Source organism: Centropristis striata, chromosome 18 (assembly GCF_030273125.1).
Source record: "Centropristis striata isolate RG_2023a ecotype Rhode Island chromosome 18, C.striata_1.0, whole genome shotgun sequence".
Taxonomy (NCBI): Eukaryota; Metazoa; Chordata; class Actinopteri; order Perciformes; family Serranidae; genus Centropristis; species Centropristis striata.
The window spans coordinates 17820776-17835589 of record NC_081534.1 but is presented as its reverse complement, the minus strand read 5'-3'; the positions used below and the strand labels follow the sequence as shown (position 1 = coordinate 17835589).

General features: G+C 37.8%; 1 protein-coding gene across 1 annotated transcript in view; it reads right to left on the bottom strand.

Annotated features, from left to right (window-relative positions):
- Positions 1–14814, bottom strand: part of otofa (otoferlin a) — a 129112-nt gene that overhangs the window by 38728 nt on the left and 75570 nt on the right. The window contains exons 13-22 of the mRNA XM_059355754.1: positions 14426–14612; positions 11338–11524; positions 10017–10240; positions 6150–6258; positions 5857–6043; positions 3443–3563; positions 2940–3040; positions 1973–2063; positions 459–575; positions 208–360 (exon numbers count right to left, since the gene is read on the bottom strand). Coding sequence (XP_059211737.1) covers positions 208–360; positions 459–575; positions 1973–2063; positions 2940–3040; positions 3443–3563; positions 5857–6043; positions 6150–6258; positions 10017–10240; positions 11338–11524; positions 14426–14612 — 1477 coding nt within the window. The remainder of the gene's footprint in view (positions 1–207; positions 361–458; positions 576–1972; positions 2064–2939; positions 3041–3442; positions 3564–5856; positions 6044–6149; positions 6259–10016; positions 10241–11337; positions 11525–14425; positions 14613–14814) is intronic.

Here is a 14814-nt window from a genome sequence, read left to right as displayed (position 1 = left end):
CCAATCCATAAATATTAAGGAGCCACTTCATTGATTTTTAACCTTCTCTCGAGGCAGCTGTCATATATTCACAAACCTATTCACCATAGTATGTCAATACATGCTGTATCTTGACTATTCGCCACTACTGATCATCACACAGCTGTGTTTTAATGAGACAAGCTACCAGCTTGTGACCAAGGGAGCAGCAGGAGGAGATGTCTCTACCTTGAGAAAGACGGCTTTGACTTTACTACAGTCTTTTCCCGTTTCCTCGTCCACTATGGAGTACAGAATGTCTTTGGAAGGAATCCGGGCGTAGGCGATGCGCTTGTTGTTGCTCATCATCCAGACGAAAACATCTGGGATGCTGTGCTGAGGCTGAATGAGATGAATACATAGGATAGGATAGGATACGTTTCTTATTTAAGGCTCTTTCCTCAGTTACGGCATAAAGTTACACAGAATTAAATCTGTACCTCGTCAGCGAGGAAACGGAGCTTCTGCAGGAAGTTCTGCACCAGCTTCAGTTTGTCTCTGACTGTGTTCTTCTTCACCTGAGTTCGAATCTGCTTGGACTGCTGGCCCATGCTGTCCTGCAGGAGGAGAGAGTGTGAATCAGACAAATAAAGGAGCACTGCAGCTTACACAGATATACATACTACACAGTCGCCTATAAAGTTGGAATAATTTTGTTTTCAGACACAATCCTCTGTTAATTGTGATTTAATTTTCATTGTGATATTTTGTTTGGAAGAGATTCATTAATAAAGTTTTGTTATTGATGAATCACATTGTCACAATCATTTCATGGAAAGAGGTAAAAAATATTTTATTCCAACTTTATGAGCGACTGTGTATATACTAGGGCTGTAACAAATAGTACAATTTTTTATTTACGAAATATAACAAATATTCCGGATTTTTTTCTCCATAAACCATAAAATCTTTATTATCTAATGAAAAATTTTGCTTCGATCCATCTTTGCTAGCATTTAGCCTTCCAAAATCACTTCGGTCAAAAAACTGTTTGCTCTCCTGCTTGCAGCAAAGAAAGACAGTATGCCTACAGCAGCAGTATAACATCACCATAAGTTACATTTATATAACCACATAATTATTAGAAACTAACTTATTTGTTATGATAAATAATTTTACTCAAGTTTATTTCTCAGGTTTTTTCGTGGTCTGAATTGGACAGAACAGACAGAAGCAGAAAGAGGAATGACATGCAGCAAAGGGTCGCAGGCCTGAATTGAGCCCTGCGGTAAGGACTCAACCCTTTTTTTCCAGTGGTGCACAGTGTATAAATTGAAGATTTTCTTTGAGGATTTTCTTTCCCTTTTTTCCCATTTTTTACAGGGCGATGACATCATAAAATACAAGCATTTAAAGTTTTATTTGAAAAGTCCAAGAAAAGCTTTGAAGGTTGTAAAAAAAGAGAAAGTCGGTACAATCCTTCTGTTTGCAACACAAATCATAGCTGGGAGTCTATTCATATTCAATTTAACCGACTGCTTGACACAGCGGTGTAGTGCACCTTCAGGCAAGTATGCAACATAGTCAGTTCTTTTCTTTATCCGCATGTAGTTCCCAGGCCTGTCTCGTACCTGTTCAAACACTGAAACTTATTCATATTTCAGCCACCTCTACAACCCTACTTACATCCTATACTTTTATCTATTTATTTTCCAGAACATGTCACATTCCTTTGTATGTCCTCTTGAAGCAAATCAAAAGTGTACTTGCAATCAAAAACAAACAGAATCAGAATATGAAACAGATCTGAGAATGTGACAGTATTGCAAATGCATGAAAATGTATGGAAATTAATTATTCAAGCAAGTGAAAAATGTATTCCAAAGATGTATTCCCCTGCATAACCTTTACAGAGACTCCATGTTGTTGCTTCATGGAGCCAAATTGATTAATCACAGCTTCATCTTCCCCTCTATCACTTCCTTCTGTCTGTATATGAGAAACATAATCATACCATCTCCCTCATGCAGGACTTGAGCCGCTCCCGATCCAGTTTGGTTCTACCTGCCTGGTTCACATCCTTGTTCGCCAGAGTCACAAAGCGACTGCAAATAACCAGAAGATTCACAGAATGAAACATGAAAGTGGCTCTACTCTACACGTATTAATAAACTCACTATCAAAATCATATTATGATACAAGTCATATTATTATTATTATTATTATTATTATTATTATTATTATTATTATGTGATTGTCAACATGAAGGTGCTGATAGCCTTTAATGTTTATGTTTCAAAGAACATGAAATGTATGGAAGAAATATCCTATCTTTATTCAAGAGTGTAGATTTTCAGTTTGAGAGCATGATTGCATTCCTTTTCAGTGAAACAGAAACTCAAATCTCAAAAATCTCAAAACTTTTGTGCTTGCACTCAGAACAAGCTCTCAGGTTGAGGTAACTGCTCAGACTGAAGATGTCCCTCCCCTGCGCTTATAATAGTGTGTTTCACCAGCCAATAGGGAGACAGCTAGAGAGTGGACCAATCAAATGACGGATGCCGTGTCTTGGGTTGGTTCCTTCGCCCATTTTGAGCGCTCCCTAGGGGCGGTAGTATATCGTCTGTTTGTACAACTGCTTCTCTCTTAAAATACACCAATTTACCATATTAGCCAGCTATTTGAATTGTCGCCTTTTTAAGACGCCATCATATTTATGTACAATTAAGGATTAGGATTAGGATTAAGTAATCCTAAAAAGAGTTATCTTAGATTTTTTTCTAATTTTATATTAGCGGAATATATTTTAATAGAAGAAGAAATACAAAATCAGCTAAACACTGTATAGTTTTAGGTCTTATAGCAGTTTTATAGCTTTCAGCATCAGGAGAATCTTTCTGTATCTGTACTGACCACTGAGTCACAATGCCAGTTTTTAATACAAGACCATGACAAATGATTATTATTATTATGTAGCTTGCCTGCAGCCGACACTGAGCTCCTCCAGCACTCCCCTGAGCCTGCGCTCTGGAAAAGCCTTCTCCGTCTTAATGATCTCCTGAACATCATTCAGACCCTCTTCCTGTCAGGACACAAAAAACACTGCAGCTTAGGACAAAACAAGTCATTAGTACTCAGGTTTTTATTCAAAACAGCTTTTACAAATGCCTCTTATCTGCATACATATACATACTTATGTGTATTATAGTATACTGTCCCCCTCCCACTTTCCTCTCACATTTTTTTCATGTATTCTGTACAGACAACATTTATTGCATCTCTGTCTGTCGGAGGGAAGGGTCTCTCTCCTCTGTTTCTCTCCCTGAGGTTCCTTCTATTTCTATTTCAAGTTTTTTCTTATCTGATGTGAAAGTCAAAGGACGGAGGGTGTTGAATACTATACAGACTGTACTGGTGCTGGTATCATCATTTTTTTGATGATACTCAGCCTTATCACAGTGGTGAAAAATGGTTTTCTACAGACCAGCTTGTCAGCGATCTTGTCCATCATGTTGGAGTTGTAAAGTCGCCTCCTCTGGTCCTGCCACCAGCTTTTGATGTAGACACACGGCTTCTTTTCAAAGTAGGGAAGATGGAAGTAATTCCTGGAGAGAGGAAACAAAATGACTTGGTCCATTTAATCATGGTCTTTTTAATTAGTAAGAACGTAAAAGTTCTGGTAACTATTAGTTACTTGTTATTTGTGTACTTAGAAAATTTGAATTTGTTTAATGTGCACTATAAAGAATTTACTGTGATTTTTAGAGTAACTTATTGGCAGCAATTAACAAGTAACTTACTGTAATTGTTATTTTAAGTAAATCTACTGTAGTTTTATTTACAGTACTGTTTATACTGTAAAATAAAAACAATTAAACACTGTGATTTTAGTATTACTTATAATACTGTTTTCTTTAATGTAAAATTCAAAAAAATAATTAAACACTGTGATTTTTTAGTTTTGTTTTCAGTACTGATTTGTTTACTGTAAGAATAAAAAAACAGTTAACCACTGTGATTTTTAATGGTACTGTAAACTCAGATCTAGCAAGTATTTATTTTGTTAGATGAATTGATCCATTGTTTGTATATATTTGGTGAATATTTTGTTTATGGGTGGAGTTTTGTAATTATATAGGTCAGGATGCTCATGTGGTGGTTGAGGGAATTTTTCTTTGTCTGATGGAAGTGATGAGGAGCGTCACGTTAAATGTTTTTTGACCGTGCTTGACCATGCTTTGAACCAGTTTTTTGGATATGTTATAAGTTGACAAAGATGTTGTGGATTTCTTTGATCCCCCAAAAAAATGCAGATAAAATCAACGAATCTGTGAGTAAAGCTGTGATTCATTTCATATTGTGGAACAGTGGACACGTATCAGAAATACTAGATTGGCTCCTTCCACTTAAGTGACCAAGAAATTGCCACTACACACAGTCTGAAACTTGTTACATGCCAAACTTAAAAAAACTTAAAATTTTGGTTCAGAACCTGAACGTGTGTTGAAAACCTCCCCATCTAATTTATTTTATCTCTGTTGAAATGTTTTTAGATGTTATTGATGCCGTGCTTTGTGAAAGTTAGACACCAGCTAACCAGCATACAACACCTGTTCTAGCCCACTTGTATCCAGGACATCTCCCCTCCCATTTACTGTATGTCTTTGATTTTTATGTATTCTTATATACCTTGCTGCAAAACCAATTTTCCTTGCATGACAAGGAAAAAGCTGAAAGTTTAAGTAGTATGTATGTATAAAATGTGTACAGAATGCATGTATATGTCTTATTTTTTATATTCTTATTCTTATTCTGTTCTTATATCTACAGTCATTGAAAAAATTATTAGACCAGCCTCATTTTCTTCAATTTCTTGTTCATTTTAATGCAAGGTACAACTAAAGGTACATTTGATTGGACAAATATAATATAATGATAACAACAAATAGCTAATAAGAGTTTATTTTAAGAGCTAGCCATTTTCCATGGTTTTCTTGTAAATGATTTTGGTTATTATCAAGTAAAACCATGGAAAATGTCTTCATATCAACCCCTTAAATTAAACTCGCTCTCTATACTCTTATGAGCTATTTTGGTTGTTATCATTATATTTGCCCAAACAAATGTACCTTTAGTTGTACCAGGCATTAAAATGAACAAGACATTGAAGAAAACAAGGGTGGTCTAATCATTTTTTTCCATGACTGTATGTGTCTGTATCTTGAGCTGCTGTGACAACTACATTTCCCCACTGCATAAATAAAGTCATATCATATCTTATCTCATCTTATCTTAGTACAGCTTTGCCAGCTGTTTGTCTGCAGTCCATTGTATTATCTCTGATAACTGTAAAGCGCTTAACAGTCAGTTCAAAAGTTAAACTTAAGTTCAGGAAAGGCATGTGTAGGAGTTCAGCTCAGACCTGGACTGTGATGAGAAGCAGGATAGGGAGGAGAGAAAGGATGAAAGCTTCAGCAGACAACAAACACACACATAAATTTGAAAGGTCAAGGAGATGTCAAATCCCCAGATGCACGGTTAAGGGGGGCAACCGAAAGCATCCCAAAAAAAAAATTGACCAATTGTGTTAAAAAGCCCACCCAATGGACGGGGTTTGCCCAACCCAAAGAAGAGGAGTGTAACATTTGTAATCACTCTGTCTTGTGGTGCCATCGAGATCACATTGCAGAGTCCAGCGCTGAGCATTGCATTTGGCTATTATTCTTTCAATAAATGGTTAACTTTATTCATTTGTTCTGAGTGTTTTGTAAGACCAAGTTTAGAAAAAAGAGCCCGGGTGAGCATTAGAGGCTTTAAAAGCCCCCGTGCTCTAACACTAGCAATATAAAAGTAATTGCTGTCTAAGCATCCTTGCCCCTGTGCCTGTTGACCTCTGACCTGTCTGTGATGACAGGCTTCATGGGAGGAGTGGAGGAGACGGAGACCAGGTCGGCATCCTCGTCCGCCTCGTCCTCGCTGGAGTTCTGTATGAGCTCGTTCTCCTCCTCTTCATTCTCACTATCTTTCTTCTTCTTCTTTGCCGACTTAGGCTTGCTCACACCATCTATCTGGTTGCCATAGTTACCTGTTGGCGGGAAGAACATTGCACGTTGCTATTGATTTCTGCACACTGTCACATCTCTCTGTTATAGTGTAAACTTGTGGCGTGCAGCTGAAAAAGGTTTATTTACCGATTGTGATTTCAAAACTTATCGCTTTGTCACCGATCTTCCTGTCGATCATGGTGGCCTCCAGGAAGGAACCAAACAGGAAGAATTCATCTATTTTCCCAGTGGCGCTCTGATGGAATGAGGAGAAGCAATAAAGAGAAGTGAAACATGTTATTGGACTCAAGCGCATCGATTTTATTGTAGAGTCTGTGGAAGAATAACTGCATCTGCTCCTTTCTTTAATTCACTACACACATCAAATCCATCTGCCTCCTCCTCTCTGACTTACTGAGCCATTTCATTTATACATTACAGCTGTAAATTTGCTAATATCCACCATATTTTCTGCCCTCTGATGCTTGTTATTCATTCATGTGGTTGTTATTAAAATATTAAATATTAATCACTACTATACTCACGATTCTTTTAAGAAGTATTTGCAGCAGTTCATCACAATGCCTCCTAGTTATCCAATAGAGCTTGGCCCGAATGTGCCATTGATCCTTCCCACTCAAGAGGGGCCAGTGGTGGAATATTACTAGGTATATTTACTCAAGTACTGTATATATATTTTTGACTAAAACAAAAGCATTATGTAAACAACTAGAACATTTCTAAAGAAACTTTGACTGTGCTTGACTCTGGCCCGTGACTCTCACCCATACATTATTAGATTACAATGTCGAAATGGAAAAGAGGAGGAAGTCATGTAAGATAATAAAGCAGGTGCTGGTTTGCGTGTTTGTCTGTGTGTGTCTGTCTGTCTGAAAGTAGTGTGAAACTCGTTATTTTGTGTCTACAACTCGTCAGTTAGTGAGTAAAACTGATCAGTTAGTGTAAACTGACAATTTTCAGTTAGTGTGCGTCCACCAATCAGAGCAGAGCAATCACCTGAAATCAACTGCTCCTGTGAAGCCATTGACAGAGATTGAAAAACAGCAAAACGTTCTCCTCGAACAGAAAGCGTTTTTGGCTAAACCGTCGCTCCTTTGATTGATCCAACTTCACTTTGAGCATCCTGAGTTCTCCCTGAACGTCTACATGTGTTTTGTGAAGAAAAATGCATACATTTTCTTTTTAGAGCAATCAGAAGAAACTGGTACCTCTGCTTTCCTACAGAAATGTTCCTGCCTTTTTAACATGGCAGTCTATGAGGCTGTGGGTGTGTGTTGGTGGCGCATCTGTGCATCCTACGCCCAAACTATAACTCTGACAGCTTTAGCAGACCAATGTGAGTGAGAAGAGGAATTTTCCTACATTTCTATGTATAAATTACTTCTGTAGAGTGGTATTTGCGGCCTCAAGCGCTGTTTCCAAATTTTTCTCTCCCTCCGCACTTTAGCGATGATGTCATCCACTCTAGCCTCTCCATAGGGTAACATTGGGGGTATTTTTTGGCATGTTTTTGCCGAATAATTTGAAAACCGTTTGCTGAACCCCTTTTTGGTGTATGTGCGACCAAAACTCTGGGAGGAGTAGTCGACTGGAAAAAAAAAAGAAATAGGAAGAAGCCTGATGGATAGTATAGTAGTATAATACAGTGTGCTTTTTCAAGCATGTCATTTGAAGTGTTAAAAGTCTCAACATTTATTCATATTTGGCCGTTATGATCCGAACTGAAGTTGGTTAAAAGATATATATTTGTAAAAGTTTAAAATTATTTGGATATATCATGTTATGGCAGCTTTTTTGATATGGACATTTTTAACTTTAGAGCAAGCTGAGCAAAGATGTAGCTGAAATCAACGGGAGGATTTTATGTCTGAAAAATGAATGTGATACATGATCAGTGCTTACTAACTGTGCTGGCTGAAGTTTAGACTTACAAGAATGTCTTTGATCTGCGCATTGATCCTTGGTTCAAACTGGGATCAGCCTCTCCTAGAAGAACTAAACAAATCTGACTACAACATATGGACCACAGCCAGCTCACAATCGTCCGAACTTGACAGAAAATATTTGTTTTTTTGTTACACCTCCAAAGTTACTGGCACAGTTCCCTGTTCTCATAAACAAAGATAACAAATATACTTTTCTGTGAATGATCCAAAACCATTGATGGACAGCAATTAATTTTCTGTTACAGACGACAAGTGATGAATGAAACCAACAGGGAGTTAATGAGCCAATTTGTAGCATTTCTCTGCTTTGAAGAAGAGATTGCTAATTCAATCAAAGTACTTGACAACTGGCAAAGACTCATGCTGGCATGAAGGGCTGAGGTTCCCAGGGGACGCATTTACACCATCAACAGCCAAGAGGTTGAATAGCTGGCAAGCTTGCCCTGAAAGAAAGCATCTAATGTTTCTGATTTCCCTGATGAGCTTGTGTGCCAATATGACGATGGATTGTGGCATCATGCTGTTTGTTGTGGTTCAGGAGGTCAGGAGAGGTCAAACAACATGCTGTTCACATGGATTACAGGTCAGGAAAACAATATTTATTTGACTGCTATGTCAGATAATTTTGTTTGTAGTGACTAGTGTTGTTTTTGGCTGCCTGTTTTAATTTCAGTCTTAGTCTAGTCTTTGTGTCAAGTTGTCATTTTAGTTTTTATCAGTTTTAGTCACGTGCATACTCTTTTTAGTCTAGTCAAGTTTCAGTCGACAAAAAGTCTGAGTATTTTAGTTTTATTTTAGTCAGAATTATCTGTGACTATTTTCGTCTAGTTTTAGTCGACGAAAACTGATGACATTTTAGTCTTGTTTTGGTTAATGAAAATTTTATTTTAGTCTCTTTTTAGTAATGCAATTCCATTTAACCCAGTCAATATAGTATGAGTACCTAGTATTATAGATGAAACTAAAATCTTATTTTAGCCAAACCCATTTCACAATTCAAACAATGTTGTCATAATATTATATTATTGTTATTATTGTAACATGTTAGAAGTACACACACATACATTTAAATTATTAGTTAAAAATGTTATGTCTTTTTGGCACTTTCAACTTTTTGTCAATTTTTGTCATCATGGCAATGGACTCCTCATCTTCGACAATTTGAGCTGGGAGTAGGCCTGTCACATGTAACACATTTTTTAGGACGATATATTTTCCCAGAAACTATCACGATAAACGATAGTATTGTTGAGTACATCTCAAGAACATTGGAACTGAAATGTGGAAAATAAATTCATTATTAAAACATCCTAATAGAGAAATAAAACATAAATAAATACATTTCAATCAAAACAAATAAAATAGACTAGGCTCTGGACTCTGGCTCTGTTAACAGAAATTGCACTGAGATATATATTATATTATTTCTGGCAATTCAAACATTTGCAGTATCACTAAAAAAACGCAAAAAGTCTGCGTGTCCACTAAAAGAGTGGCATGGCTCCTTTAAGAGGCAGGACAGTCAGTGCTAACAGGCTAACAGTTAGCTCTGTAGCAGTACAGTGTGTATGTGTTGCAATAGCATGTATCAGTTAGTTAGTCATGTGTTATCGTCCCATGATCAGCATTTAGGTTGCGTCTCATCTTGTTTTCGTCACGTGATAAAGGTTCGTTGACGTCATAATTTATATATCGCTTTTCTAGTCGCTTTGCGACAACTCAAAGTGCTTTACACTACAGACTGCGCTCATTCACCCTTTCACACACACATTCATACTGGTGGCAGATGCTACCCTAAACAGTGCCACCTGCCACCATTCATTCATTCATTCATTCTCACACCGATGAACGCAGCATCGGGAGATATTTGGGGTTCAGTATCTTGTTCAAGGATACTTCGACATGTTGGCTGCCATGGTCAGGGATTGAACCACCAACCCTCCGATCGGTGGGTAACCCGCTCTACCAACTGAGCCACAGCTGCCCTATGGGTAATGTTTACTTATAAAATAAAACCCATCAGCTGTCTGAAGTCGGGTCTTCTCACCTCTGAAATGTTTGAGACGCCTTCCACCTGCACCTCAGTGGAGCTCATGAGTTCTGGCGAGGTCGTGTCCAGGATCTCCACAGCAACAGAGAGCAGGAGACGGGCTCTGAAGGAAACGCCTTCTCCGAGTCCGTCATTCAGGTCCTGGTGCTCATCCATCAGAGTGTACTGACGGGTCGAACCGTACATGTTGGCCCAGGCTGGACCCATGGTGGGCAAGAACCCTGGAGAAGGTAGAAAGAAGAGAAATGCCTGAAGAAGATGATGTGGTAATCATCAATTATATTTAGGATATTTAAAAGTATCTACATCCAGAACACTAACCACTCTGAGGGTCCACTAGCCAAAGAAAATGAGCGTGCATAGAAGCAGATCTATTTCCTCAGCAGTTTGCTTCTCCAATTTGCTGAACCTACCCTTCAAACAGCAATGTAACAAGTGCAGGCACACCTCGCTTTTATATTCATGTTACACCCAGAACACACCTGTGATCATTAAGAATCTAAATTAAACCCCCTTTGCCCCTTCCACCTTACTTTGCGGCCAGATCAAGCTCTGCTTAACAAGCAAAAGTTGAGATGACCTAAATTGATTTGTGTTCTGCACTTTAGACCATGCTCTTGATCCTCCCACCCCTTTGCAACAAAAACAGAAACCAAAAAAGCCAATAAACAAACAAAAAGTGAGACAGAGGAAATACTGAACTAGTTTCAGAGTACATCAGGATTTAAAGTCCATATTTTTTTTATCAAGACAATATAAAAATTGTCCACAATTTTACTGAACTTTTACCAGAGCCAGCTTATTATAGAAATGTTTCATCCAGCAACTGTTTAGAAGCAGATTTTAAACCTTAAAAAATACAACATTTGGCTCAATTTGACCATTGTTTGAAGTTCAATGCTGTGCTGCTGTACATGAAATAGTATGGACATTATCCCTGACACTGACGTTTATAATGTGTTAAATTGTGCAAGGTGGAACTCACATTTTTTGTTTATCATTAAAAAGATACTCCAGCCACTGATAGAAATGTTACTGCTGCGTGGAGATTTTTCCCAGAAAATTAGCAAAATTCTTCTCAATGGATCTTACTCTGTGATTTAATATATGCTAATGTATGTATTGACTGCAGGTCAATCTGAATGTCCTCCACTAAATTCCTACAGCCATTAGCAAAGGGTCAGGCGGGTCATGTGGTTCGATTCACGCAGCACAGCTTATTACCTCATACAGTAAAATATGAACTCGTTAGACTGACTAATTGATGTGCCCGACCGCTAATCAATGCTAACGAGACAAACGGCGTGTGTTGATCTACCTTTGTCACCATCGTTTGATATCTTGCGGAGGTCAACAAAGTGGGTTCCTATGGCGACGTCGTTGACCTTATCCGAGTCTCGTATCTGGACCTTCATGCGTTTGCAGAGCGGAGGGAACAGCTCGGTGAAGACGATCTGCTCGTTCCAGATCGGCTCATAGCTGCTCTTCTGGACTGACGTCTTCCCCTGGAGACACACAAAGCAGCAACACTTGATTAACACTTTTCTTTTAATGGTCTTTTTGTTGATGAGAAAGTATGTATAAGACAATCACTGTACAGGAAAAAATTGGATTTTTGATTTTTTTGTACAAAATCCACCCATGACACAACACAACCCCCTGCCCAACTATCCAAACATATACATACATATACAGCCACTGACAAAAAATTGTAAATGGACAGATAGAAAAAAAAGATTAACAACTAAAAGGATGAAATACATGGAAGAAAAACATGGAAGAAAAATAAATAAATGAATGAATGAAATATTAGGCTCAATTTGACGATGAAGGATTTCTGATAACGCATGAAAAACCAATGTCCAAAAGTTACCTAAAGAGGGACATGTCCAATAAATGTGACAAAGTGAGGCAGGTGCACCTTTACATTTATCACACATAGGATCAACACCAGGTTACATTCACGCTAATTTGATTTTTGATATGTGGATACGATGAACTACTTTAAATTGCAAAAGCGCATGTCGAGAACACATAGAAGAGGAATGTATCCGATCAAGCACCGATTAACACTTTTAATAATATTAACTTTAAAAGTGCTATTCGACTTCACAGGCTCCTTCTGAGCAGCAGCAGACTGGAAAAACTTCTGGTCAGCAGTAAATGTGAATTGCTTAAAAGACAGGTTCACATTTTTGTCTATCCTAGGGATGGGCGTTTGGAAGAAACCTGTCAGCTCGAGCATCTATAACGTTAACGATCAATTAATTGATTTATCGCTATGTTTTTATACATTCTCCAGTATGCATATAACATGCATACTTGGGCAAAATAAAATATATCAGTGCTATGCAAAAACCTGTTTTAAAAACGGATGCTTTTATTTTGAAAGGACAAAATGAGATGATACGAAAACTAACTCAAGTGAGATTAAACTGTAAAGATAATGTCAAGGAATCCATATTTTATGTTTTAGCCCCCAAAGAGGCATGAGGTTAGTTTTCACAGTAATCTTCATATTTGTAAGTGTGTTTTGTGTTTAAATAAGTTTTGAAAAAAAAATGAAACTCATGCTAGTAATTCATGCTAGCAAGGTTTGATACAGTAAGCTAGTTTTGCTTCAATTAATCCTCTTGTATTTCTGTGTGTTTTATAATTGTTATTGCAACTTTCAGTTTGCAAACTGTAGCTTTATCCAACTTAATTCTCCGCTCATTGGCTTATTCGCTTGGCGTTTCAGTTCAGTGAGAACTGATACGCAGTTATAGATAAAATAAACATTTAAAAAATACACAGATCTATTAAAAATTCCTTGTGATCGACTACATTCCTGACGACCATCCCTAGTCCATCCTAAAACAATATTCACATGCCTGTATGTAAATTCAGACAGTTTTTATTTGCTGTAATTGTTTCTTGTGCACTCACTGGGTCCAAAGAGATCGCTTCATAAGGCAATTTAATCGTGAGAGATGATTACACATAGTTTTGTGTCAAATTAATTTTGAGCTTTCAGCAGTCGGGATATAGATGGATAAAATCAAGTGGATTATCTTTCAGAGCTGCAGACTCTTTAATACAAAATGTCTTTTTTCCCTCTCTCTGCCATGGCTCAGCAAGAAAATCCTATCTGCTGAAACACAAAAAAGGATTGTAGACTCAGAAGATAATAAAACGGCAAAATACTAATTAAAATTTGTCTAATTTAGATGACAGAACCCTCGTGTTTGATTCAGCCGACCTTCAGAAGCGATTTCTGCCGAAAATGAAAATGTGGATTTTGTCCCACGTTAGAGATATTGAAATCACTTAAGGATGGAATCTCATTGTATGGCTGACAGGAGAACTACAGCAAATAATAACCCTTTCAACAGACACATGGGCTCAAACGTAAACCTATCCTTTAAGATGCCTTCTCTACATTACTTACAATAGTCAAACTCCTCAAATGCAAAAAGACCAAATTATCATCTCATAAATGTGAAAAAATGCGATTGCACACCTTCAGTTAAAACACTTTGAGCCACACTGCCTTAAACATCAAAATCAAAGACTTTTCTAGGACTTTCTAGGCTCTCTAATTCAAGGACTCCACACAGCATGAGACACAGATCAGATACTCTCTGAGTACGAGACACACACCTAGATTAATTAATGTTGCAACACTGACAGAACAAGCAGACGAGAGGCTGTGGGAGACACACATGCAGCGAAACGTAGCCTTTTTATTTAGGTTACAAAAAAAAAAATCAAAAGAACATCCATTTCTATTTCCATCACAAGTTTCAAGAACTCAATGCATACTACTTAAGGCTCACCTGGCAGGTTTTATAAGAACCAACAACCTTTTTTGTCTCGCTTTTCCTTTCTTTCTCTTTCTCTGTCTCCTTTCTTTTATTTTTCCTTATATTATAGGAAATGTCGCCTCTGTCCTCCCCTATGAAAGATATTCTGGCATTTACTACTCTCCTGTCACCTGTATGGTCTTTCTTGTTGTCTGCTTTTGTTGAGAAAAGCAATAAACAAAGTTGAGGATATTATAGGAAATGTATGTATGCTGGGCTTGTGTTAATGTGTGATAACTGGATCTGTGAGTTTGATTGAACTGAATAAAGATAGTTAAAAGCTTGGGTAGTTTATTATCGTAGAATATTTTAAACAGTAATCCATTTTTAATGGTTTCTAGTCTAAATAAACAATGCATGCTGCTCCCTTATCATAACATACAGTACATAGCTATTAGTTAAGCTATTTGAGTACATTTAAGATCTGAAAATCCACACTACAGATGCATGCTTTTTCAAGCTCACAGTGTATTAAGGGGACCAATAACAATCCCTCGGGGAGGAATAAAGCCGGTAGTACCTAGGACAGAAAATGAGATTGCAGGATGTGGAGGGAGTTACCTTCTGGCCAGCAAACTGCACTTGAACGTAGGGGTCGACCAGGTCCCTGTTCTCTCCTATAAAAGCCTTCTTCACATTCGCCATGATATTGGTGTTCATTTTAGGAAGTCCCTCAGCGCGGTAGATCTTCACATAAAACCTCGCCCACTGCCTCTCTGCTGGGATGCCCTCTGGGAGCAGGAGGTTCCTGGTGACAAACAGCAGCACAAAAACCCATTCAGAGACAATATTGCAGAGTTATTGATCACATTTAAGAGGAGGGCAGCTTGTGGGATTTCTAAAGGTACTGGCTGGCTGGTTTCGGGGTTTCTATACCTTTCCAAAAGTCAACTTTAAGCACTTTTCAAGCATTGTCAAGGTGCCTTTCAAGCCATTGTCAGCACTTTACA